Genomic DNA, 27,484 nt, shown 5'->3' with positions numbered 1-27,484 from the left:
CAGTGATGTGGACGACAGACAACAGGCCGTCCAGGAGCAGCGCTGTGGAGCAAAGAGCTGGTCATCTGTTGCATTGCTGCTAAAACAGCTTCATCATCTTCAATGTCACACCACTTTAGCTCAGAGCTAATGTTCATCTAATGTCATTCACTTCGGAGCCTCACTGGGATGTACCAGTTTATATCCTTCACCTTTTATTTGTAATGTTTAATTATTGTTCCGTCCCCCTGTGATCTTTCTGGATGTGAGCATGCGTAATTATTGTCTAATTTACAAGACTGCTGAAATGTTTGTAATCTGCAGCCAGAACAGCTTGACTGTGTCTCATGTCTGAGTGGTTCTCTAGATGTGTGAAAAGTTTTCTAAAGCTTTTAGGGCATAGAAAGTCTAACTTATAAATGTTGTTATCTGTTGTTTTGTTTTGTACATGCTTCAGCCAGACTGACAATGTAAAGAGCAGAAAGAGCAAGAGATGGATAACAAAGTAATAATTAATCAAACTGCTAGCTGAGAGTGAGAGTTAGCGTTGAGTTAGCACTGTTGGCAGCTAAACATGCTGTGGACTGACAGGTCACAGTTTAAATGTCTTTAATATCGAGTGAGGAGACTGCAGAGGGCCCAAAGAAAATCCAACTCAGTATTTAGAGCTGCATTGCATCGTATGCTTCAATAATGATGTCAAGAAACACGTCGACTAAATGGATGTTTTAATCATTCCATTCTTCTTCTTTTGGGGACTCAACTATTTTGAATGTAAAGAACAGATTTGGTGTCTGAATTATCTTTTCAAGATTCAAGGTTCTTTATTTAGTCATACGTATATAACTACAGTATATCTGTGCCGATGAAAATCTTGTGTCACAGGCACTCGTAAGGCACTCGTGAGGGCATCTTGTCAAGTCGTGTCATCTTCGTGTTATCATCGGTGCATTCAGCCTCACTCTGATCGGGGCGAATGCCCGATGGCACCGATGATAACAAGATGCCCTCACGATGGCCTTACGAAGGGCAACATTGACACACGAATTCAACACGAAAATGAACCTTCTCAAGGTCCTTCGGCAATTTTTTGGCATGCCAAAGATTTTGCCACCGCTCACGAAGTTGCTGCCGGAGCCTGAGAAACTCCACCGGCGGTCATACGATGGCTTAAGCTGCCCTCACGAATGGCCCGATGTTGCTACGATCACAGCCGAATTTGAACATTTCCTTTATCGTGTGTCCATCGGGTTGTTTTATTGCACAACAAAATCATGTAAACATATTATGTAAATAAACCAATTTGTGTTCTGTGAAACTGAAAAGGATATAATATATTATTTTGAAGGCGAGTTGACAGGAAGTTGTTGTTGCTATGGAAACAACAACATGACGGAGAAAACGTAATATCTTCTACATATAAAGACGGAGAAAGTAAAGAACAAAGTCTGAAGATATCAGTACAGTATCATAGTACTGTAACATAATTGTTTTTGGTACTTTCATTGCAGTTGTATGTCTTAAATGTAATGTAAATGTTGCCTTCGTGTGTGGTTCGGGGCCATCTTCGTGCGAAATTCACAATTCAATATTCGTGTGTCCATCGGGTGTCAATTTCGGGACAGTGTGACAGGGGCTTTAAGGAAATGGGCTGCTTCAACCATATGTTGTTGTTCCCATTTTATGACCGGGCAACTCTCGGTCACAAATGGTTTATTGTTGTGGGTACACTGGAAGATAAGATAAGAGATAAGATAGAGCTTTATTGTCTCCCTTAGGAGGAACACTTCCTTCTCTGTGTTTGTGGACTCCAAGGTGTGAAATATTCGAGGCCATAAGTGTCAGACGCAAGTAATTCAGTGTTCCCAGAGGTTTAGGCTATCTCCTCAAATATGTTGATTACTCTCTGTGAACCAGTTAAAAGGTCTAGCAAGAGAGAGGCTCTTCAGAATTGACGTGGCAACTCTCCCGTGCAGTCAGAACCTCTGACTCTGTGACTTGTGATGTGAATCCTCCGGCCGAAACTCCTAAATAAACCATCAGTGTTTGACATCAAAGCTCCTGCTCATCCCCCCGTGTCTCCTTCATGAGTCGGTGACTCCCACAGCATTGCTACACAGAAGTTTCTCCCACAGTCATGTTCTTCACAGATCCCTCACAAATGAATTGAGCAAGTTACTAGTTTCTTGGTCATCTGTTGTCTCCCTTTCAAATGTGGGTTTCCTTGACCTTTGTGCTGACCCCACCATAGATCCATTAGCCCTTCAGCATTGAAGTCTTGGATTGGCCAGACTAATACATTTCTAATGTTAAATAAATGAAAACCATTCACAGTTAAGAATAAGGTATTAATTATTAATGCTGTAAATGACCTTTAATATGTCTAACTATATTTAACATGTGTTGGCAGTTTGCCTGGCGAGCCCACAGGCAAACCTGAGAGGAGGCACAAAAATAATGCCATATATTATTTTATTTATGTCTGTTGGAAAGAGATTGGATGCAAAACCTCAAGGTGAAAAACACAAAATGAAACACAATTAAATGAATATATTTTTATAATGTGTTTAAAATAATATTTGGTCATGTTATAGGATTACCTGTATGAAGTAGACCCTACAGAAAAACGCGGGCTAAAATCCTTGATTATGCGGGCTACAATCCTTGATTATGCGATCAAACATGCAGGGTTTTATGTGATTTTATGCGGTGAAATTGCGGGTAGTTGTGAAATATGCTAAATATGCGGAAAAAATAAATATTGGGATGTCTTATTTATTTATTCTCTCTCACACACAACCTGCCGCTAACGTTAAACCCCTTTACTATACAATTAAACACATTCAATGTTTATTTATTGTAAAAGCAATTGGGCTATTTCTCTCTCTCTCTCTCTCTCACACACACACACACACACACACACACACACACACACACACACACACACACACACACACACACACACACACACACACACACACACACACACACACACACACACACACACACACACACACACACACACACACACACACACACACCACACACACACACACACACACACACACACACACACACACACACACACACACACACACACACACACACTTCTCCGCCTCATTCTGTTTTCATTTCATTTCATGTTCGTTATCTGACCAGCTTCAATCTTGTAGACTTCTCACCTTGTTTCTTGTAGCCCTCGAAAGGGTTTTGGAGGTCGATGCCTCGGTGAACGTGAGTTGTTTGGCTTTCTTGTCCGCAGCAGCAGAAAGCATTTTCGAATGTTTGAATGAATCAAAGTGGGTCGTCACCGTCGATGTTCTCTTATGCTCCAACACACAGTTGCACGGGGTGCAGAATAGTTTCCCCCCACTTTCGTGCAAGACATCGGGGAACTGCTTTGCCCGGTCTTTAGCAGAAATGTTCGTCGGTAAATGAGATGGATTAGATGTTTTCATCTTGGTGTTTTCTCTCTCGTGTGAGCTCCACACGTTCACTCTACGGTGTTGTTTACCTTCTGTGATGCGCGAGCTGATGACGTCGCGTCATCATCATCATCATCATCATCATCATCATCAACACTTGACGTCAAGACGAGTTCACTTTTTTTCCCTCAACTTTGTGTGGAGAAATGCGGGGATTATGCGGCCTTTTGATAAATATGCGGCCTTTTGAAAATCTGCGCCATTTTGCTGATTATGCGGTAAATTCTGCGATCGCAGAATCGCGTTTTTCTGGAGGGTCTAATGAAGACTCAGTTGTGTGTTCAGGTGAGAAGGATTCAGGAGCCTGGGACAAACAAAGTTATTTATTTTACTAGAAATAAAGTTAAGTTCTAGCTTCAACTCTCAACTGCTCCTCTCTCACCTTTCTGTCTGTCTTCACTTCCTGTTCCACATCGGAGTCACCTGATGGAGAGAAGAGGTGACAGAGAAAAATAATAATAAAACAATAATAATGATTGTACTATAAATACATTTTAAGATCAGATTTATTGTACAATATCTGGATGAATGGAGGGAATGGGTTCAGTACTCACAGTTCTTCTGTGTCTTGGCTCTGATTGTCTCTCCATTGATCCTGCAGGGATGAACACAATCCAACAGTTTTAGATCAAGTTAAAATAATAGTTTGTTCTTTGAGTTAGTCAGCTTCAGAGTCCTGACTGATCCAATGCTTTACATCACATCATATCTTCTCTGCAAACACTACGACTGACTGCCCACAGATCTCAGCTGCATTAGAGAATTCACTAGGCATTAGTCCAGGAACATAGAAAAACAAACAGACTGTAATATCCCATTTGTCTGTTAATGAGTTGCACTGACTAACATGGGGCTTTGCATTGTCAGCTTGTATTATATTGCTTGATAATAATGAAAGTAAAGAAACACAAGATGAACAAAAGGAGAAACTGCAAACAAATGGTAACATCCATGATTTGTTGTGCTAAGCAGAGCCGGCCCGACTCATTAAGCGACATAAGCGGCCGCTTAGGGCCCCGCAGCCACTAAGGGGCCCCCCTTATTTTTTTATTTAAAAGAAAAAATCTCAGTACACCGTCGCCGTGATAAGTATGTTTAATGAATTGTGTTAATATGCCTAGATTGCCTACTCTGAAAGTCATGTATTATATTATTGAGTTAATAATATAATACATTAACCGTGCTTTACCTGAACCTCATCATGACACTAGAGAGGACGGCAGGATTGTAATTTCCCATGTTCAGTGAATGCAACAGAGGCAAGACAGCAGACCAACCAGAGAGTTGAATGGAAATAAAAATCTGTCTTATTGGCTGACAGGTACCTATCCTGTGAGCTGTGACAATGTTTAAAATAAACTGTCAGTCGGACTCAGCGTTTTTGAAGATGGACATAAGAACACATTTTCTTAAAAAAGACGACAATTCTCAAGTGGTGGCTCACACAACAACCCCAGAGCCACCACTTGAGCCAGGTAAACAAGGTATGTAAATGTCAGTAAACTTCCAAGTTATGCATACATGTAAGCAAAGCATAAATTACAGCTACGTTGACGTTACTTTGAATCGCAGGGGTAAACTAAACCGTTAGCAAGTAGCTATAGCTAGCCAGATATATTAAATAAACACTTTGTCATACAATCTAAATGTAATGTTTTTTAGCGTTACCTGGTGATTTCAAAGAAAGCTCTCTGGGAAATGTTGACTTACTGTTCGACATGAAGCTAGAAGCTACCTTACAGTACACAGTTGATCCGGAGTCCTGTCAGTTAAAGTGTTTCATAGTTAGCTTAGCCAAGCATCAACCTAGCACTGAAATATATGGATGTTATGTGACAGTAATTCTGAGAAAAAGTCAGCTGAAATGGTGGCATAGTTGCCACTGCTTTATGTGTCGACAGCATGTTTGAACGTATTTGCAGCAGTAAATGTGGCTGTGTTTGGCCACTGACGTTGACATAACAACACCTGAATTTAAATGTGCAACCTCTTTTTGTGACAGATTTTTGCAAGAAATTATAATTCTTCTGAATGATATTCCTATTGACAGCTAGTTTCTATGTGAACATTATGAGATGAACAGCCAGAGAGAATAAATGAAAAACAGTTATGAAATACTATATGACAACAAGAACACAGTTTAAGTGATTTGTAAAATATCCATAAGGAAAAATCTGTTTACAGTTCAGTTTCATATGGGTGTTGAGAGATGTATCCATAGATCTCTTAATTTTGCTCTCAAAGTGCACCAGATTGATGCTTTTAACTTCAATATTTAAAAAATAAATCTTCCCGGGGGAGCATGCCCCCGGACCCCCCTAGCGGAGTTGAGGACCCCCCTAGAGAAGGTTAGGTCCACAGTGTTTACATGCTTATTTATACAATATGTGTGCTTATGCTAACATGATTAGACAAAAGTTGGTTCCGTGTTGTGTGTGGTGAGAACGCACTAGAGTGAGGGGGCCCCCAAGCCAAAGCTCGCTTAGGGCCTCCAAAAGTCTAGGGCCGGCCCTGGTGCTAAGCAGGCTACGCCTGGAAGGTGGAACTGGAGAGATTCCCCAGTGAGAGCAACACCTCCACCTCCCTGTGTTTAATACAATACTGCTGAACCAGCAGAGTCGATCCCTTACTGACCCGAGAGTCTCCAGTCTGCAGTCTGGACTCTCCAGAAGATCTCTCAGCAGCTCCACTCCTGAATCCTGCAGATCGTTCTCACTCAGGTTCAGAAGTCTCAGATGGGAGGGGTTGGACTTCAGAGCTGAGATCAGAGCAGAACAGCTGATCTCTGACAACCTGCAGTGTCTCAGTCTGAATAAAGAACACATGATCACATGGTCAGTTTAAACTATTCAGTCGGTATAAGCATCTTTTAGCTTCATAAAAATGTTGGAAGAAGCAAATAGTGAATATATGTTTTGTGTCTGATTGGAAATACTTATTAATTGTACTCATTTGTCTTTTATATAATGTAGTAAAATAAAACTTGACGGAGGTTCAGTGTGAATTATGCAGAGTATTATTCTTATTGTAATATTTACATTTAAAGCTGAATATTACTCTGCTACTGTCAGGGAAATAAACCAGAGAAGAAGAACACATACTTTAGCATCAAGATACTCAGTGAGGATCAGGATAATATCAGCCTGATGTCTGCAGCTCAGAGTCAACACAACTCTCACATATTTATCTCAGCACTGAAGTTAAAGATGGAGAACCGACCTGAGATCCTCCAGTCTGCATTCTGGACTCTCCAGAAGATCTCTCAGCAGCTCCACTCCTGAATCCTGCAGATCGTTGTTATTCAGGTTCAGATATCTCAGAAGGGAGGGGTTGGACTTCAGAGCTGAGATCAGAGCAGAACAGCTGATCTCTGACAAACTGCAGTTCCTCAGTCTGAATAAAGAAAACATGATGCAACTTTAGAAAAACAAAGTTTCAGCTTAAAATATTCAAGGTTCAATAATCTGTGTATAGCTGGAGAAGTAGAGAATGTAGGAGTTTATCAAGTGGACATCCTGACAGGTTAAAAACTGTAAGATACAGAAAGAGAAAAGAGCTCTCATTAATATGAAAGACAACGTGTTTCTCCTTCAATAAAAAGTGGAGACTTCACATCTGAACCTCTGCTCCATCTACACTAACTCATGATGTGCAGCCAGACTAATAACAACCCACTGAAACTGATTCAACTCAAGATCACACAGTTTACAAATATGACAAATATGTCATATTTTGAATTTAGAAGAAATGTGATAAAAAATAAATAGAAAGTATTTATTTCAGAAATAGTGGAGCCATACATCCAAAGCATCTTCAGTTTAAACTATTCAGTCAGTATGAGCATCATGTAGCTTCATACACATGTGAGAAACAGCTCAAACTGAACATATTTATTAGTGTTTGATAGTTTTAATATAAATGTTTATTTATTGTATTCATGTGTTTATAATGTCATTTATTTAAAATAAACATGATGGAAAATCTAAGATGAATTTGAGGTTTTTAGGAGGTTCAGAGTGAATTATGCAGAGTTAGATTTTTACTTAAAATTGCTCTGCCACTGCCAGGGAAAGAAACCACAGAAGAAGAAAACAGACTTTAGCATCAAGATACTCAGAGAGGATCAGGATCATATCAGCCTGATGTCTGCAGCTCAGAGTCAACACAACTCTCACATATTAATCTCAGCACAGAAGTTAAAGATGGAGAACTGACATGAGAGTCTCCAGTCTGCAGTCTGGACTCTCCAGAAGATCTCTCAGCAGCTCCACTCCTGAATCCTGCAGAGTGTTGCTACTCAGGTTCAGACCTCTCAGATGGGAGGGGTTGGACTTCAGAGCTGAGATCAGAGCAGAACAGCTGATCTCTGACAACCTGCAGCCCCACAGTCTGAATAAAGAAAACATGATGTAACTTTAGAAAAACAAAGTTTCAGCTTAAAATATTCAAGGTTCAATAATCTGTGTATAGCTGGAGAAGTAGAGAATGTAGGAGTTTATCAAGTGGACATCCTGACAGGTTAAAAACTGTAAGATACAGAAAGAGAAAAGAGCTCTCATTAATATGAAAGACAACGTGTTTCTCCTTCAATAAAAAGTGGAGACTTCACATCTGAACCTCTGCTCCATCTACGCTAACTCATGATGTGCAGCCAGACTAATAACAACCCACTGAAACTGATTCAACTCAAGATCACACAGTTTACAAATATGACAAATATGTCGGGATGAATTTAGAAGAAATGTGATAAAAAATAAATAGAAAGTATTTATTTCAGAAATAGTGGAGCCATACATCCAAAGCATCTTCAGTTTAAACTGCTCAGTCAGTATGAGCATCATGTAGCTTCATACACATGTGAGAAACAGCTACAACTGAACATATTTGTTAGTGTTTGATAGTTTTAATATAAATATTTAATTATTGTATTCATGTGTTTATAAAGCCATTTATTTAAAAATAAAAACCTGATGGAGAATATAAGATGAATTTGAGGTTTTTAGAGGTTCAGAGTGAATTATGCAGTTTGATTCTTCCTTAACATTGCTCTGCCACTGTCAGGGAAAGAAACCACAGAAGAAGAAAACATACTTTAGCATCAAGATACTCAGTGAGGATCAGGATAATATCAGCCTGATGTCTGCAGCTCAGAGTCAACACAACTTTCACATATTAATCTCAGCACAGAAGTAACAAGAACTGACTCGAGAGTCTCCAGTCTGCAGTCTGGACTCTCCAGAAGATCTCTCAGCAGCTCCACTCCTGAATCCTGCAGATCATTGTCACTCAGGTCCAGAAGTCTCAGATGGGAGGGGTTGGACTTCAGAGCTGAGATCAGAGCAGAACAGCTGATCTCTGACAAACTGCAGCCAGTCAGTCTGAATAAAGAACACATGATCACATGGTCAGTTTAAACTATTCAGTCGGTATAAGCATCTTTTTGCTTCATTATAATGTTTGAAGAAGCAAATACTGAATATATGTTTTGTGTTTGATTGGAAATACTTATTAATTGTACTCATTTGTCTTTTATATAATGTAGTAAAATAAAACTTGATGGAGGTTCAGTGTGAATTATGCAGAGTAAAATTCTTATTGTAATATTTACATTTAAAGCTGAATATTACTTTGCTACTGTCAGGGAAAGAAACCAATGAAGAAGAGAATAGACTTTAGCATCAAGATACTCAGTGAGGATCAGGATGATATCAGCCTGATGTCTGCAGCTCAGAGTCAACACAACTCTCACATATTAATCTCAGCACAGAAGTCAAATATGGAGAACTGACGTGAGAGTCTCCAGTCTGCAGTCTGGACTCTCCAGAAGATCTCTCAGCAGCTCCACTCCTGAATCCTGCAGAGCGTTGCTACTCAGGTCCAGAAGTCTCAGAAGGGAGGGGTTGGACTTCAGAGCTGAGATCAGAGCAGAACAGCTGATCTCTGACAAACTGCAGTTCCTCAGTCTGAATAAAGAAAACATGATGCAACTTTAGAAAAACAAAGTTTCAGCTTAAAATATTCAAGGTTCAATAATCTGTGTATAGCTGGAGAAGTAGAGAATGTAGGAGTTTATCAAGTGGACATCCTGACAGGTTAAAAACTGTAAGATACAGAAAGAGAAAAGAGCTCTCATTAATATGAAAGACAACGTGCTTCACCTTCAACAAAAAGTGGAGACTTCACATCTGAACCTCTGCTCCATCGACACTAACTCATGATGTGCAGCCAGACTAATAACAACCCACTGAAACGGATTCAACTCAAGATCACACAGTTTACAAATATGACAAATATGTCGGGATGAATTTAGAAGAAATGTGATAAAAAATAAATAGAAAGTATTTATCTCAGAAATAGTGGAGCCATTCATCCAAAGCATCTTCAGTTTAAACTATTCAGTCAGTATGAGCATCATGTAGCTTCATACACATGTGAGAAACAGCTAAAACTGAACATATTTGTTCGTGTTTGATAGTTTTAATATAAATATTTAATTATTGTATTCATGTGTTTATAAAGTCATTTATATATTTGTTAAAACATGATAAAGAATATAAGATGCATTTTAGGTTTTTAGGAGGTTCAGAGTGAATTATGCAGAGTTAGATTTTTCCGTAACCTGTTAAGCCCCAAGGACCCCCTGGGCGGGTCCTTTTTTATTTATTTTCTCACGACACTGTGTCTCAGGGGATCTTAATATTTAAGAACCTATTAATGTGTTATACCAGATTAACGGGAATAATCTCAGCTAACTGACGATACAAACCATTTTTACCAAAACAAAACACAAGTCTCATAAGAAGCATCTAAATGACCCCTGAGCGAAAAATGCTAACGCACTTTGGCACAGAACTCAAGATAAAAGATACCCTTATTCCTTATCGTAGCTGCACATACAAGATATCCGATTAAAGCTGAGGTTCCACAGATTATTTAGGTATATAGTATAATCACTGAGTGATCCGAACTCGCGACAGGGGAAGCAAACACAGACATCACAACACGTACCTTTACGTAGCTTTTACGGGAGATCGTCTCACAGTAGCTGTCAATCTGATCAAAAGACTTGTTCAATGGCTTTAAACGAGAAAAAACGCAGCTGAATCGGTTATTCCATAGGTTGATAATGTTTCTGTGGAAATTCTTTTTTAATTTATAATCCATAATTCAATTTTTATGTAAAAATCGGAGAGTAAAAGTTAGCTGCTAATGGTAGCCACCAGAGTTATCGCAGCTTCTGGTTTTGGCTATGCTTCAGTCTCACACACACACACACATTACCAAATAAGGAGTATTTGGGAGTTTCCCTCGATTCCATTGGCTCTGACGGTTAGAAAGAGATGTCAATCAGCAAAATCGAGCAAGGGGGGCCAGAGATAGGGCAAATCCACCCAAATGACCCCAGAAGTGGGTTTATTTAGCTAAATCTCTCTAAAAAGGTCAAATTTCACTTGTTTTGCATCAATCTTGATACAGGGTCATTATTATATGTTGTAGTTTGGATTCCTAAAGCTTTTAGTCTACCATCCCATCATTCAAGGGTGGTTTTCACTATAAGTAATTTTATTTTTTTTGGACGGACACAATAGTTTACATTTTGTTACTGTGTTCAATCTGAATTTACTTTAAAATAAAAACATCTATATTGATTCTGACACTCCTACATCCAACTCACAGGTGTAACCTTGCTTTGAGAAAAAAGATTATTCATTTAACCCTTTTAGAAGGGAAGATATGGTCATTTGTTCTGGGAATGTCATTTTCGAGCCCGAGACCTGAAAAACAGGCTCGGGGCTTAACCAGAGCAACATGCAGGTTAGAGACCCCAGTAAATAAATGTGTAGGAAAATGATGTATACACTAGATTTTCAAACAAATATACAGAAATATACACTACAGTGACATCTGGCATCGTTTTTGTAAGACGTTTTTACTTCCGCATAAAAAAAGCCTCCTCACGTGACCTCCTGCGTGTGACGCAACATTGGGGAGAGCGGCCGGTCTAACGTATGAATAAACATGGATCACAATGCTGGTTTTGACACAGAAGAGGTTGAAAATATATATTCGAATGCATATGATTATAATTATGAGCCTGCTAGGCGTCCAAGAGACCAAGAGCAGCCAAGGATTTGAAGAAATAACGGCCATCAGCGAGAAATGGAGCTGTGGTGTGAAGAGAACATGTGGAGAACAGGGCAGCTGTCTTGGTGAGTGACCGGCGTTAGCTACAGACAGTTAATGTTAGCTAACGTCAGTCACATCACAACATTGTAAAGTTAGCTATCATATATCAGGCTATAACTAAAGTAGTATTGATAATATAGTAACATTACTGGCAGGACTGTTGATACTGATCCATAACAGAAACTAATGCAAGTATCAGCCGTATCTCGCGTTACCTAATGCAACTCCACACTATGTCTTACGGTGCTGTGTACTGGAGGGGGAGAGAGATGTAATACGGGCTGAAGTCGAATAGTCCATTTAGCTTAGGAACCTTCCTAACGGAGTGAAATGACCTGGAAGTCCCTCAGTGGCAGCCATGATAAGTGCCGTTCGAATTCTCTAGAATGATAGGAAAGGAGGTTTCAAACTTCCTTTAGCTTAGGAACCACTGGACCTCCCTAACCGAAAGGAGAGGAGAAAATGCTGCCCCACAATGCCTTGCAGCCGCAGCATTTGCGTCACACAACAGTCGGCCGTTCATGGAAACAAACTATTATGACGGAGAAATGATATCATGAAAGTTACGGTGCTTATTAAGCATTTTAAAACGTATGTGGTAAGTTGCCAAAGTGCTTTGTTTTGAACGTTCATCAGTATTATAATCAAAAAGAGAAATATGAACGTTAGTTTTTACTGAAATGATCAAATAAAGTCAACATCTCACTGAGCTGTGTGGGGTTTGTTCAACTTTTAAAAGATGTTTGAATGGTGATATACACAGTGATAGATGTTAAGGACTAACGTTTATAATAAATACATTTGTATTGATTTTAAGATATTTTCATAGTTCATACAATCATACATATTGGGATCATTTGTATTAATGTGGACCGGAGGGAGAGGGTGACGAGCATAAGTTTCACTTTTTTATTTAAATTCCAACTTTGGTCCTGAAGAATATGTTTCTCTGTTGTCCACGTTCATAAAGCATAAAGCAACAGCATTAGAGCACGGTGCAGAGTCTCTAGATGAGTTTACAGTAGTCCCTCGTTCTTATTAAATGTATCCATGTTGTAGTCCGCTGTATAGAAAACTGTAGTTTCCATAGTTTCCCCACAGCAGCAGACGCACATTCATGACGTCCGCTGGCGCATCATAAACACGTCGGATAGTCAATTCAATTCAATTCAAAACCTTTATTTATCCAGGTAAAATCCCATTGAGATCAATGATCTCTTTTTCAAGGGAGACCTGCAGCAGTAGGTTCCACAAGAAGACATAAAAACATAAACAACAGAACAACAAAAGGACATCATACAGCAAAATGTACAGGGATTACAATTTACATATCTAACCACATGTACAGGTACCAACAGCATCTGATTGAGTAGCATCCAACCGAGCTTTAAAAACATGTAGTGGTACTAGCTTGGTAATTTTCCATTCTTTTTGCAGACTGTTCCATGTTAGTGGAGCTGCACATCTAAAAGCTTTCTTCCCTAAGACAGTCCTAGCACTTGGCACATTTAATAAAACCACAGCATGCGATCTCAGGCAATAAGTACTTTCAATTCGCAGAGAGATCAGGGAGCAGATATAAGATGGTAGTTTATCCAACATGGCTTTGTAAATGAAAAAGTACCAGTGACTGAGCCTCCGTACAGTAAGTGATGGCAAAACCACCTTGGTATACAGGGTACAGTGATGCGTAAGTGCTTTACAATTTGTCACAAATCTCAGTGCACTGTGATACGCATCTAACTTGCTCAGGTAATTGGCAGGTGCATTCATATATAACAAATCACCATAGTCCAGCACAGGTAAAAAGGTCACAGTGACTAGCCTTTTCCTGGCCTCAAGCGAGAAACAGGACTTATTTCTGTAAAAGAAACCTAGCCTAACCCTCAGCTTTTTAAGAAAGTTATTGACATGAAGTTTAAAAGTGAGACAATCATCAAGCCAGATAACCAAGTATTTGTAACAGGTAACCACTTAAAGTTGTATTCCTTGCGTAGTTACAATATCCAAAGCAGTCTCTGGTGTATTTTTAACTTTAGCTTTAGAAAAGAGCATTACCTTGGTTTTATCCACATTTAAAAGAAGCTTAAGCTCAGAGAGCTGAGCCTGAATAATGTTAAAAACAGCCTGTAATTTAACAACAGCCTCGTTAATCGAGGGACCTGCACAGTACATAACGGTATCGTCCGCATACATATGTAAGGTTGCTCCTTCGACATTTTCACCTAAACTATTAATATAGATAGAGAATAATAGCGGACCTAAAACTGAACCTTGTGGTACACCATTAGTGATGTTTAACCACTCAGAAGACAGCCCATCAAAGTGAACACATTGGGACCTTTCAGAGAGGTAGTTTACAAACCACCCTACTGCATGGCTGGATATGCCAATACTGACCAGCCTCTGCTTCAAAATGCGATGATCGACGGTATCAAAAGCTTTGGATAGGTCAACAAATAGAGCTGCACAACTCTGCTTATTATCTAAAATACTCGTAATATCATTCACCACTTTCATTGTGGCAGTGATGGTGCTATGTTGCTTTCTGAAGCCTGACTGATGTTTAGACAGGATGTCATTGTTACATAAAAACACCTTTACCTGCTCACTCACTAGGCATTCAAGAACCTTGGCCAGAACTGACAATTTAGAGATGGGTCTATAATTGTTTAATAAGGTTGCCTCCCCTCTTTTTAGTAGTGGCAGGACATAAGCTGACTTCCATACTTTTGGGATTTTGTTCGTGCTGAGAGAGAGGTTAAAAAGAGTAGTAAGAGGTGGAGCAATAAAAGCTGCAGCTATCTTTAAAAAGAAAGGTTCTACGTTGTCTGGACCAGCCGGCTTTTTAGGATCTAGCTTGGTTAAGACTTCACGAACAACATCAACAGTAAAAGGAGTAAAACTGAAAGGGTTTTCCAGACCACATTGTTCTGAGTCACCGACTGTGGTGTTCACAGAAGCAGAATTAGAAACAGAATGAAACAGAGAGCCACAGGACACAAAATGCTCATTAAAACAATTTAGTATGGTGGCCCTGTCCGATATAGTGCCAGATACTGTGGTAAGGCACGGAGGTAGCTCATTACGGATATCACCGGTGGATATCAATTATATGGCTTTCCAGAATTGTCTAGGGTTGTTCAGGTTCTTTGTGGTAACTGACAGATAATACTTAGATTTAGCACTTTTGACATGTGAAGTGAAGCTATTTCTTAGCTGCCTAAAACGCAGCCATTCTACCTCTGAGCCTGAATTCCTAGCCTTTGCCCAGGCCTTGTTTCTCTCATGTAGGAGACTAGATAATTCAGCAGAAAACCAAGGATTGTCTCGTCCCTTCACTCTAAATTTACGCAGGGGTGCAGGTCTATCTATAATTTCCATAAAACCAAGATAAAAATAAGACCATGCGGTTTCTACATCAGCACACAGATCGATTTTACCCCAATCAAAATCAAACAGATCATGAACAAAACCCTGCTCCACAAAATGTTTTATGTCTCTCTTAATGATAATGCGAGGTTTAACCTTTTGGACCTTAGTGTCCCTAATTGTGGCTACAACACAGTGGTCACTCAGATCATTCGCAAATACTCCCACAGCTGAGTATTTATAGGGAACATTAGTTAGAATGAGATCAATTAGGGAGGATTTATTCGGGGACTTAATATTAGGGCGAGTAGGACTGTCAACAATCTGAGTAACATTTAAAGAGATACAAAGGTTTTTAAAATCCTCCGACACTGTAGTTAACCAGTCCCAGTTAAAATCTCCAAGTAGCACTATTTCCTTGTAGTCTTGTTGCGATAAAAGATTTGCAAGCGAAGACAAGGAGTCTTTGACAGCTGAGGGGGGTCTGTAACAGCCCACCACCATGACCTGTTGACCCTTTGGCACTTCTATATTTAAGGCTAAAAATTGAAATTGCTTACTGATAGATTTGGAAACTACAGCGGTTACACTGAACTTATTCTTAACATAAATGGCAACGCCACCACCTTTATTAGGCCGGTCGGTACGATACACATTATAACCATTTAAGGCAATGTCAGAGGCCAAAATAGATTTGTTTAGCCATGTTTCTGATAAAACAATGACGTCAGCGTCAGTCAAGCTCGCCCAAATGCGGACAAAATCTAGTTTACCTAACAGACTGCGCACAGTCAAGTGGATGAAACCCTAACCCAGATCTAGCTTTAAAATCAGCAGGAGTAGCGATCTGACTACTACTACTGGGCGGACCAGGGTTAGGTTGTACATTTCCTGACAGTAATAACAACAAAAATCCAGGCATCTTTTCCTCTTAAACGACACACATACATTGTCATCTACTTTAGAAACACCGGAAAAGTCTGCGAGAGTGTGATTAGAGCTTAAGAAGCAGTCCTGAAGAACCATCATCAAAGGAAAAAAAAAAAGACAAACATATTTTGTCGAGCAGATTGACTGTGACAAGGCAACCGGTAATTGTTTGTGTAACACATCCGAACCTTTGCAGGGGATGCCCACTGCGGGTGGCAGAACAGTAGACTCCTCAGAATGACTAGAGATCTTCTCATAGTCCAAAATAGTTAACAGGCAGAGCAGAATCCCGATATGGGCCATTTTCCCAGACCAGCACACCAGTATCCGCGACGTTCCTGGAGCAAAATCAGCACAGCAGCAAAGGACAGGCGAAAGCAGCAGCGTGGTATCCCCGGGGTGAAAGCAGGCCTCTGCAACAGCAGAACCAGGACAGGTGGGAAGCAGGCCCCAGCCGTGGTAAAATCCTCCTCCGCACAGCAGCACACGCCCAGTGGAAGCAGGCCAAGCCCGAAGCGTGGATCCTCTCCTATCCACTATCCCTTAACCCCATGACCTTTCACACAGAGGTCAAGGAATAGACGATAGGGTTAGAACTTAGGAGCTGATTTTTAAACTATCCGACCGCAACCCAGGTTTCCTGATAAACGTTTTGTTTGATAGGCCTCAGCTGTGGAGAGTATGTGCTGCAGGGAGGTGGATGCACCTCGCACAACGCACCCACCCTAAAGCCCACCGGCACACATTTGTAAGTGTTCAGGCCACTCCCTTTTTTTTTTGCTTACCTAAATCCTACCGGCCCACATTTGTAAGTGTTCCGGCCCAGCCCAGCCTAGTAGGGTGTGGCCAGGGTTGGGTTGTAACGGAATACATGTAACGGTGTTACGTAATCAGAATACAAAAATCAAGTAACTGTATTCAGCTCGCGTTACATTTGAAAAACGAGTAATCTGATTACAGTTACTTTCGTAAACCTGAAGTGAATACATTTTGGATTACTTATTGGAATTATTGGTGAAAAGATTTCCTCACAACATTTAATATTCATTACTAAAGGTACAGTCGAATCATCAATGCACAAAACCGCGCAGATGGACCAAAAAGGGGAGCGTTTCAAAAAAATGTGCGGGTCCGCTCAGTGAAACAATAACAACGTAACATGGAGGACACGCCCTTTCTAAGCCATGTCCTCACATCCCAAGCTGCATCCCCAAAAAGTTTATTATGTTGTTACAACAGGGTTCAGGGGGAGTGGCTGTACGGCTGTACCCGTAGGATAGAAAAGGGGGAAGTGATGTCTGACTCAGAGGCTGTGGAGAAGAACGTGTTGCCCACATTCTGTTACTAAGTTTAGGCTAGTTAGCTAGCAGGTTTATTGTTTTGGGTGCAGTCACTTTTGCCTCCACTTGCTGTTCAAATACATGTTGAAAGAAAAAGTTAATCTGTTTACAGTTCTGTTTTATTTGGGTGTAGTAGTAGAAGAAGAAGAAGAAGAAGAAGAAGAAGAAGAAAGAAGAAGAAGAAGAAGAAGAAGAGGAGAAGAAGAAGAAGAAGAAGAAGAAGAAGAAGAAGAGAAGAAGAAGAAGAAGAGAGAATAATGACAAGAAGAAGAAGAAGAAGAAGAAGAGGAAGAAGAAGAGGAAGAAGAAGAAGAAAGAAGACAGATATGAAGAGAAGACTGAAACTACTAAACATAAGAAGAGAATACATACCGCAATAGAAAGAAGAAGACGAATAACCGAATAATTGAAGAAGAAGAAGAAGAAGAATTGGGAGGATGAAACCCCTCTTTAATGGTCACACATGCAGAGCACACAGCACACACAGTTGAAATGTGTTCTCTGCTTTTTAACCCATCCTAGTACCATGAGTCTAGCACTAGGAGCAGAGGGCAGCTATTGTACACGCGCCCGCGGAGCAATGGGAGTGAGGGGGAAGGGGATGTCCGTTGCCTTGCTCAAGGGCACCACGCAGGAGGTGAACTGGGACCTCTCCAAGTAGAAGTCCACACTCCAAATAGGTCTGGCCGGGGACTTGAACCGGCGACCTACGGCTCACAGTCCAAGCCCCTACTGACTGCCATAGATTTAGTCCCTAATTTTGCTCTCAAAATGGACCAGATTGATGCATTTAACTTCAACATTTAAAAAAAAAAAATCTTCCCGGGGGAGCTTGCCCCCGGATCCCCCTAGAGGAGGTGAGGTCCACCACCTGCCCACACCCCCTGTTAAATTGTCTCACCCACATTGAGGATGCTTCCTACGCCCATGTTTTATTCCATGTGTCAAGTCAGGCAAATTGGGTCAAAATGTTATTGCATCAATGATCTGTTAACATTAAAATCACTAAATATATGCTGTAACTATTTTTGCTCTAGGCAACTCAAGGGCTCAGGTAATGATTACTATATGAATAATGGTCCAAAATAACATAAAATGCATAGGGTTTTTTGTTAAGTAACATACTTTCGTCGCCGGCTGGCCGATACATGCCGCGCATTAAGTGGGCCTGTCTGTCAATTAATCCCGGGCCACTTTTTCCCCCCAGTCCGCCCCTGATTCCTGCCCTTATGTCTTGTAAAACATATCAAATCCTGCATTAACTTTTTGAATTGTAATTTGTATGCAAGGTTAAGCATAAATCTGGTAAAAAAAAACCTGCAGGTTGCTCTTTAACATTGCTCTTCCACAGTCAACGAACTCAACTACAGAAGAAGAAAATAGACTTTAGCATCAAGATACTCAGTGAGGATCAGGATAATATCAGCCTGATGTCTGCAGCTCAGAGTCAACACAACTCTCACATATTAATCTCAGCACAGAAGTAAAAGATGGAGAACTGACCTGAGATCCTCCAGTCTGCAGTCTGGACTCTCCAGAAGATCTCTCAGCAGCTCCACTCCTGAATCCTGCAGATTGTTGTAACTCAGGTCCAGATCTCTCAGATGGGAGGGGTTGGACTTCAGAGCTGAGACCAGAGCAGAACAGCTGATCTCTGACAACCTGCAGCGCCTCAGACTGAATAAAGAAAACATGATATATCTTTAGAAAACAATGTTCCTGTTTGAAAAAACTTGAGCAGGGTTTTTTATAGAAAGGACGCTGACGTCATTTCTGGCCCCGACCACTTTCATTAGAGCGAAGGTTTTAGGTTTTCTGGCATCACTTTAACAATTTACAGGGAAAATCAGCATTTTGGTATGCGGGCGCACGCTGACAGTAAGAGGGCGCAAGCGCCCCTGTTACCCGATTTAGACTAAACCCTGGTAAGGTTTAATAATCGGTTCAGAGCTCAAAATGGTTTTAATATCAGCAATGATGTGGAAAATCCCTCTCCCACTCCGGCCTCCCTCTACCTGCTTCCTCCTCCAGCTCACCTGTGGCAAATCCTTTCCCCCATGAACAAAGAAGCTGGCTGGCCTCATGCAGCTCCTGAGAACCAATTGTTTGTCTGAGTAAATAATCAGTACGTGTTCCTTTGTATTGTATTTTCATAGCAGCTCGAGTAGTTTACCTCCCTATGTTCATCTGAATCATAATAAGAAAGGGAATATGGAGCCACTACAATGGTGAATATATGGAACAAATAAATGATATTCAAGGATATACACTCGTATGGACAATGTTTCTGTTTCAGGAACACACGTCCGAACTTAGTTCTCCCGTTCCCATCCCTCAGTGGCTTATGTATGGATAAGGTTAAAAAGCCACTACACATATAATAATGTAAAAAGACAAGTGCTTCACTGGAATATAATTTGAAGTATAGATGTTATGTTATGTCTCCCTCCTCTGTTGCTCTTCCTGAGGTTTCTCCCATTTTTCCCTTTAAACTGTGGGTTTTCTCCGGAAGTTTTTCCTTGTACGATGTGAGGGTCTAAGGACAGAGGGTGTCGTATTGCCATACTGATATTTTGTACACACTGTGAAGTCCACTGAGACAAACGTAACATTTGTGATATTGGGCTATATAAATAAACATTGATTGTTTGAACTAACTACCAGACAACAATTAAGACAAACAAGAATCAACAAATTACATTAAATTGCTTCCCCCTTTCCGTATTCTGTGCTTCCCCCGGGTTTTTGGATATTTTCTCCGTGTGTTGTGTGAGTATGGAACACGTGTGACCGGGGTTTTGCGGGATCCCTCCACTCCGTTGACCCTCTCTCCCACTGGTAAGCCTCAGCCCCCTTGTTAGTTTTCCCTTTTGGATATAGCCCTGTGTGACTGTTTTTAGATTGTATTTTTACTATTGTACAAAAATAAAATGTTCTATTTTTGATCATTGAAACACGTCTCTTGTTCCATGAGTAACCCAACCTGTGTGTCCTAGTGATTTGAAAGTTGTTATATTTCCCTGGGTGAAATTCCCGGGGTGGCGTTGTCGGACTTAGTGGTTTAACCAAACTACTGTTAAATCAATACATTTATTCTGCGGCCGCTGCCACATCAGCAACATATTTGACCTCCTTCATCTCCCTCACAGCTCATCAGTACTGACAGCATCTTCACTGACTCATGGAGCACAGTGAGAGTGACGGCTGAAAAGATGTCTCAGATGAGAGCGGTTGGACTTCAGAGTCACACATTTACTTTCTCTGCTTTTAGTTATTCTTTAAAATATTCAGCCATTTAGAAAGAAATATAAAATAATTGAAATGTCTTTGAACTCTTAGTACTAAACTCTGGAATTAGAAATAATATAAATGATAAATAAATAAAAATCCACATGAACTACAGTCAGTGATCTGACCTGAGAGTCTCCAGTTTACAGTTTGGACTCTTTAGTCCAGAACTCAGCATCTCCACTCCTGAATCCTGCAGCTTGTTGTCTCTCAGGTCCAGCTCTCTCAGGTAGGAGGGGTCGGACTTCAGAGCGGAGGCCACGACTTCACAGTCAGAGTCTGAGATTCCACAGTTAGGAAATCTACAATGACACATATATTACAGCATATGTTATAAAACAAGGGGAAACATTACATTTACTTCATGCATTTGTTGAAAAAACATTTTGAATATAATGTTTTGAGTAACTGTTTGTCCCGTCAGACCTACCTTCTGTTGTCAGTGAACAGAAATTAAACAAATCGACAATATAAGAGATTTACATAATGAAAAGTTCATATATTTGGATGTGCATGACAATGAATGCATAATGTGTTTCTCAAATCATCTAAGAATGTATAATGCACACAAACATATTGAACAAACCAATACGTTTCCATTATTTTCAACAAAACCCGCAAAAAAAGTCCTTTTTAAAATTAAGAAAAGAAAAAACTGAAATATTTTTAATTATTAGAATAATTACATTTTGCAGTCACAGTATTTGAAACAGCAAAAAGTTGTATAGTGTTTATTCGAAAACTAAACTTAATATCTACATTAGTTTATAAAGTTAACACATCTGGACTCACACAGCCTTGCTGCAGTTCCCCAAAGCTGGAATCACTCTCTGTCGTCCCTCCTCTGATGTTTCGTACTTCTCGTGGTCCAACTCTTCCAGAACCTCCTCTGACATCTGCAGCATGTAGGCCAGAGCAGAGCAGTAGCTCCCAGAGAGTTTCTCTGATCTGTTCAGTAAATCTGTGATCTCCTGATGGACTGAGTGGTCCTTCATCTCTGTCAGACAGTGGAAGATGTTGAGGCTCCTGTCGGGAGAGATTGTATCACTGCTCATCTTCTTCAGGTTGTTGATGGCTCTCTGGATGGTTTCTGGACGGTTGTCGGTGCGACCCAGCAGGCCTCCTAACAGTCTCTGGTTGGACTCCAGAGAGAGGCCGTGGAGAAAGCGGACAAACAGATCCAAGTGGCCATTTTCACTTCTAAGGGATTTCTCCATGGCTCCCTCCAGGAAGACATCCAGGGATGGGTAATCCTGATCACTGTTATACCTGTTAATATAGTCTCCCTGCAGTAAGTCCTTCAGTACCTCTGTGTCTCTGTTGGTGTAACAGTGGAACATGTAGACTGCAGCCAGAAACTCCTGAATGCTCAGATGAACAAAGCAGTAGACTGTTTTCTGGAAGATCACACTCTCTCTTTTGAAGATCTCTGTACAAACTCCTGAGTGCACCAAGGCCTCGGTAACACCAAGACCACAGCGCTGCAGGTCTTCTTGGTAGAACATGATGTCTCCTTTCTCCAGATGTTCAAATGCCAGCCTCCCCAGCTTCAGAAGAAGCTCCCTGTCAGCCTCCGTCAGCTGCTGTGGACTCGTCTCATGTCCCTCACCATATTTCTGCTTCTTCCTCTTTGTCTGGACCAGCAGGAAGTGTGAGTACATGTCAGTGAGGGTCTTGGGCAGCTGTCCTCTCTGGTCTGTAGTCAACATGTGGTCCAGAACTGCAGCAGTGATCCAGCAGAAGACTGGGATCAGACACATGATGTGGAGGCTCCTGGAGCTCTTGATGTGAGAGATGATTCTGCGGGACAGGTCTTCATCACTCGATCTCCTCCTGAAGTACTCCTCCTTCTGGGCGTCAGTGAACCCTCGTACTTCTGTCACCCTGTCCACACACTCAGGAGGGATCTGATTGGCCGCTGCAGGTCGGGAAGTTATCCAGACGAGAGCCGAGGGAAGCAGCTTCCCCCTGATGAGGTTTGTCAGCAGCACGTTGACTGAGGACTGCTGAGAGACCTCAGACACAACCTCATTGTTTCTGAAGTCCAGAGAAAGTCTGCTTTCATCCAGGCCGTCAAAGATGAGCAGCACTTTGCAGACAGCCAGCTGCTCTGCTGTGACCTTCTGTAAGGTTGGATGGAAAACATGGAGCAGCCTGAGAAGACTGTACTGCTCACCTTTGATCAGGTTCAGCTCCCTGAAGGAGAGCGGGATCACCAGACTGACATCTTGGTTTCCCAAACCCTCGGCCCAGTCCAGAGTGAACTTCTGCACTGAGAAAGTTTTTCCAACGCCAGCGACTCCGTTGGTCAGCACCGCTCTGATGAGAGTCTGTTGGTCAGGTAAGGCTTTAAAGATGTCCTGGCACTTGATTGGAGTTTCATGGAGGGGATTTTTCTTGGAAGCTGCCTCCAGCTGCCTCACCTCATGTTGGGTATTAATCTCTTCACTCAGGCCTTGTGTGATGTAGAGCTCAGTGAAGATCCTGTTGAGGAGGGTTTCACTTTGATCAGTTCCTTCAGTCACATGTTCACATCTCCTCCTCAGACTGAGCCTATGTTCATCTAAAACCTCCTGCAGACCACTATCTGCCGAAGGAGAAGGAAGCATGTGAGTAATACAAATAAAACAAATAAATAAAAGGGTTCAGAAAGAATGTCTTTGCTGTAACAAATAAAGCAGGAAGAACCCTGTTTTCAGACATGAAGACCCCAGCAGACAGATATTTAGACTTACTTCGTACAGTGCTGGTCTCACTTGCTCTCTGCACTCCAGCTCTTGTTCTGGACCTCTTCCCTCTGTTGAGATGAACACATCCTTTATAGCGCAGGTATATGTACATAATAAAAACATCTTCCTGTCTGGATTCATAACATAATTCAAAGTTGGACACAGTAAGTTCATCGTATATAGCAACTCACACATCATCAAAATTAGGGCTGGGCGATACGGCCTGAAAATAATATTGCAATATTTTTAACCTGTATCGCGATACACAATATAAATTGCGATATTTTGAAATCCCGTTCCATACCCAATACACCAGTATGAGGATTGTTAAATTAAGACATTAAGGGCTATTCATGATCATTTGCATCTTGTCTTCATCTATTGTACATCGTGGATCACGTTGGAACTTTCAAAACACCAAACACAGTAGCCACACAAATGCTCGCTCAGTCTGGTCCACAAAACCCTGCTCCTCCTCGGGAATAATGCTGAACCAGACGGGCTCGGAGGTAAAGACGGGTGAGGGTCTTTCCGGACGCAGACCCGTGCACTGAGGACAGCCATAAACTGTAGAGGACAGCCCGCTAGGGGAAGCAGTGAGGTCTCTTGTTTGTACCATACAGAGTCTATGGTTCATACACATAAATGAAAAACACTGATTTAATATGAGGTACTGTAAAGATCTGGCTGCTGATGTTTTCCTTTACTGATTCAACGTCAGCACGTCAGTGACGACAGAAGCAGAATCTCAATGCTGACAGGTTTGTGCGTCAGAGCGTCACACAAATATCTCGATCAAGTTGACATTTTCAAGTTGCAGCTATACGCGGGTAGTGGATCGCCGGAACTGTAACCCCCTAATCAGGACCAGGAGCGTCTGCGCTGCGTTGCGCTGCGGCTGTGGCGTTTTTAGCGATCGCGGCCACTCTAGTCAATGGGTGCTATTCCACCAGACACGCTGCGCCGCTCTGCGCCGCGGCTCGAAGCGTCCCAGAAGCTCCTCGCCGCAAGGAATTTCTAAAATATAGGATGAATCCTATTTTTGACGCGGCGCAGCGCGGCGCAGGCAGGAAGTGGAATGTTCATCCAACAACTGCGAGGCTGCACACAAGACGCTCCGCTTCCGCAACGTTTTGAAACGCGCCTGGTGGGTTAGGACGCAGGAGGAGGTCGCAGCGTGGCGCAGCCGCAGCGCAGGCGCTTCCAGTGGGATCAGGGGGTTAGATTAACATTAACATGCTTATTAAGTGCAATGCCTTGCGGCCTGTACCACCATCCTTGATGGAGCATATGTGTGGGACCTGTATTTTACAGGAAAGGAGTGAGCAGAAGGTAGAGTTGTCGATTCTTGTTCTGTTTTCTGTGACTATCTTCCTCACCATGCTGAACACCCTCTCAGACTTTCAGTTGCGCGCGCTACTAAAGAGACGCGCTACCATGGAAACCAAACAATGGTGTAGCTTTATTAAAGTCCGAGTGGAAACAGTCGTGAGTAAATCTGATTTTGTCAGAAATCGGGAGAAATGCGGGAGAAATAAAAGCTACAAACGGAAATATGACCCCGGGAGGAAACCGGGAGAGGGCAATGAAATCGGGAGTTTCCCGCGAAAATTGGGAGGGTTGGCAAGTATGAGTATAGGCGAATCCACCCGCAAATAGGGTGGGAAGACATTTTTTTTTCAAAATGTTGTCTACATCCTCGGCTCTGTGTGCTGGGATTGTTGTTAGCATCCATAGACTGTATATCCAGGGTTTCACATAACTTTTTTAGTGACTTACTCAGATGAGTACCAGGAGACAGCGTTTGGTACGCACCCCACACGTAGCGTGGTTTTAATAAGCGCAGTCTTATCCTCACTATCCTTAACACTTTACTGTGTTTCTTTACTGTGTTCTTCTCTCTGAGTGTTTAGATGGTTTACATCAGTCTCAGTGGGTCTCAAACGTATTGGACACCATTAACAACACCCTGCCCACCAAGTTCTTACTCTAGTTTGGATGATCAGATAACATAAACACTGAATCCTCTTCAGGTCAGTTCACAGGAGAAACAGACTCTCACTTTGTTTCTGAGGGTCCAGGTTGATCCCTGAAGTTCAGAGGTCTGTCTTTAGACCAGTCACTCTTCAGAGACAGACAGCTGGGGACTGGAGACTCTGCTCTCCGTCTGCAGAAACAGAAAATGTTTAACACACATCATTGGTTTTTGAAAAGAGCAGCTGAACCTGATTAAAGATTTTTGGACTTGCTCTGAACTTTCTGTTTTTGAGTCATGCTTGTAGGTTTCAGTCTTTACAATTCATTTGTTTTTAAAAGATTTGGGTACGGAAGAAAAGAGAGCGGGTTGTATTTTCTGACACTTGGTGAGTTCCCTGGAACAGTGTACTCTTCTGTCCTTTACATTACATTACATTACATTGCATTTAGCTGACGCTTTTATCCAAAGCGACTTACAATAAGTACATTCGACCAGGAAGACACAACCTTGAAGAAAACAGAATCATATAAGTACATCAGGTTTCATAGAGCCAAAACATTTCAAGTGCTACTCAACTGGCTTTAGATAAGCCAGTCCTTTATCAGTATATAAGTGCTTTGTTAAAAGGTCTATCGCTCGAAGTGGAGTCAAAAGAGATGAGTTTTCAGTCTGCGCCGGAAGATGTGCAAGCTATCTGCTGTCCTGATGTCAATGGGGAGCTCATTCCACCATCTTGGAGCCAGGATAGCAAACCCACGTGTTTTTGCCGATGGGAACTTGGGTCACCCTCGCAGCGAGGGCGCAGCGAGTCGTTTGGCTGATGCAGAGCGTAGTGCACGCGCTGGGGTGTACGGTTTAACCATGTCCTGGATGTACGAAGGGCCAGATCCATTCGCAGCATGGTAAGCAAGTACCAGTGTCTTGAAGTGGATTCTAGCAGTTACCGGAAGCCAGTGAAGGGAGCGGAGGAGCGGCGTGGTGTGGGAACATTTAGGTAGGTTGAAGACCAGACGAGCCGCTGCATTCTGGATGAGCTGCAGAGGTCGGATGGCACATGCAGGTAGACCAGCCAGGAGGGAGTTGCAGTAGTCTAGGCGTGAGATGACGAGAGCCTGGACCAGAACCTGTGTTGCTTTCTGTGTCAGCTGGGGACGTATCTTCCTGATGTTGTAAAGCGTGTATCTGCAGCAGCGGGTTGTAGCAGCGATGTTTGCAGTGAAGGACAGTTTGTTATCTAGAATCACACCCAGATTCCTTGCAGTCTGAGTCGGGGAAACAACTGAGGTGCCGATGTTGATTGTTAGGTCAAGAGTGGGACAATCTTTTCCCGGAAGGAAGAGCAGCTCAGTCTTGTCAAGGTTGAGCTTGAGGTGATGAGCAGACATCCACTGAGAGATGTCAGCTAGACAAGCAGAGATGCGTGCGACGACCTGGGTCTCTGAGCGGGGAAAGGACAGAATTAATTGGGTGTCGTCAGCGTAGCAGTGGTATGAAAAACCATGCGGGCTAATGACTGATCCGAGCGAGTTTGTGTACAGGGAGAAGAGGAGGGGACCAAGAACAGAGCCCTGAGGGACCCCTGTAGTTAATTGACAAGGGTCGGACTCAGACCCTCTCCAAGTCACCCTGTAGGTACGGTCTTTGAGGTATGAGGTGAGGAGGGAAAGTGCAGAGCCTGAAACTCCAAGTTTTTGGAGAGTGCGAAGGAGGATCTGATGATTCACCGTGTCGAATGCAGCAGACAGGTCCAACAGGATGATGACAGAGGAGAGGGATGCAGTTTTGGCAGTGTGCAGTTCCTCCGTGACAGCAATGAGAGCAGTTTCTGTGGAGTGACCTGCCTTGAAACCAGACTGGTGCGGATCCAGAAGGTTGTTCTCATGGAGATAACAGGAGAGTTGTTTAAAAACAGCGCGTTCAAGTGATTTAGACAGGAACGGGAGGAGAGAGACAGGCCTGTAGTTTATAACATCAGACGGGTTGAGAGTAGGTTTCTTTAGGAGAGGGTTTACTCTTGCCTCCTTGAGACTGTTTGGAAAGAGACCAGAAGTTAGAGAAGTGTTGATGAAATGGGTGAGAAACGGTAGAATATCAGGAGCGATAGTCTGAAGGAGGTTTGAAGGGATAGGGTCCAGAGGACAGGTGGTAGGGCGGGCAGAGGTAATGAGGGTAAGAACCTAACTTGGAGAGAGAGGG

At 42.0% G+C, this 27,484-nt stretch overlaps 1 protein-coding gene across 25 annotated transcripts in view; it reads right to left on the bottom strand.

The window, feature by feature from the left end:
* Positions 1–3,536: 3,536 nt before the first annotated feature.
* The window catches only part of LOC117554939 (NACHT, LRR and PYD domains-containing protein 3-like), a 45,896-nt gene continuing 21,948 nt past the window's right edge, over positions 3,537–27,484 (bottom strand). For 9 of the 25 annotated variants that reach the window (XM_034229540.1, XM_034229542.1, XM_034229549.1 and 6 more), the window contains 13 exons: positions 25,373–25,477; positions 23,317–23,378; positions 21,374–23,171; positions 20,710–20,883; positions 18,797–18,970; positions 9,254–9,427; positions 8,669–8,842; positions 7,680–7,853; positions 6,684–6,857; positions 6,099–6,272; positions 4,019–4,059; positions 3,847–3,887; positions 3,537–3,768 (listed from right to left, as the gene is read on the bottom strand). In XM_034229540.1, the coding sequence (XP_034085431.1) occupies positions 3,676–3,768; positions 3,847–3,887; positions 4,019–4,059; positions 6,099–6,272; positions 6,684–6,857; positions 7,680–7,853; positions 8,669–8,842; positions 9,254–9,427; positions 18,797–18,970; positions 20,710–20,883; positions 21,374–23,171; positions 23,317–23,378; positions 25,373–25,477 (3,358 nt within the window). In that variant the 3' untranslated portion in view covers positions 3,537–3,675. The remainder of the gene's footprint in view (positions 3,769–3,846; positions 3,888–4,018; positions 4,060–6,098; positions 6,273–6,683; positions 6,858–7,679; positions 7,854–8,668; positions 8,843–9,253; positions 9,428–18,796; positions 18,971–20,709; positions 20,884–21,373; positions 23,172–23,316; positions 23,379–25,372; positions 25,478–27,484) is intronic. The other 16 variants (XM_034229545.1, XM_034229555.1, XM_034229558.1 and 13 more) reach the window with 6 other exon arrangements.

Source organism: Gymnodraco acuticeps, unplaced genomic scaffold, assembly GCF_902827175.1.
Source record: "Gymnodraco acuticeps unplaced genomic scaffold, fGymAcu1.1, whole genome shotgun sequence".
Lineage (NCBI taxonomy): Eukaryota > Metazoa > Chordata > Actinopteri > Perciformes > Bathydraconidae > Gymnodraco > Gymnodraco acuticeps.
The sequence above is the reverse complement of the archived record's forward strand: the minus strand, read 5'-3'. Positions and strand labels throughout refer to the sequence as shown.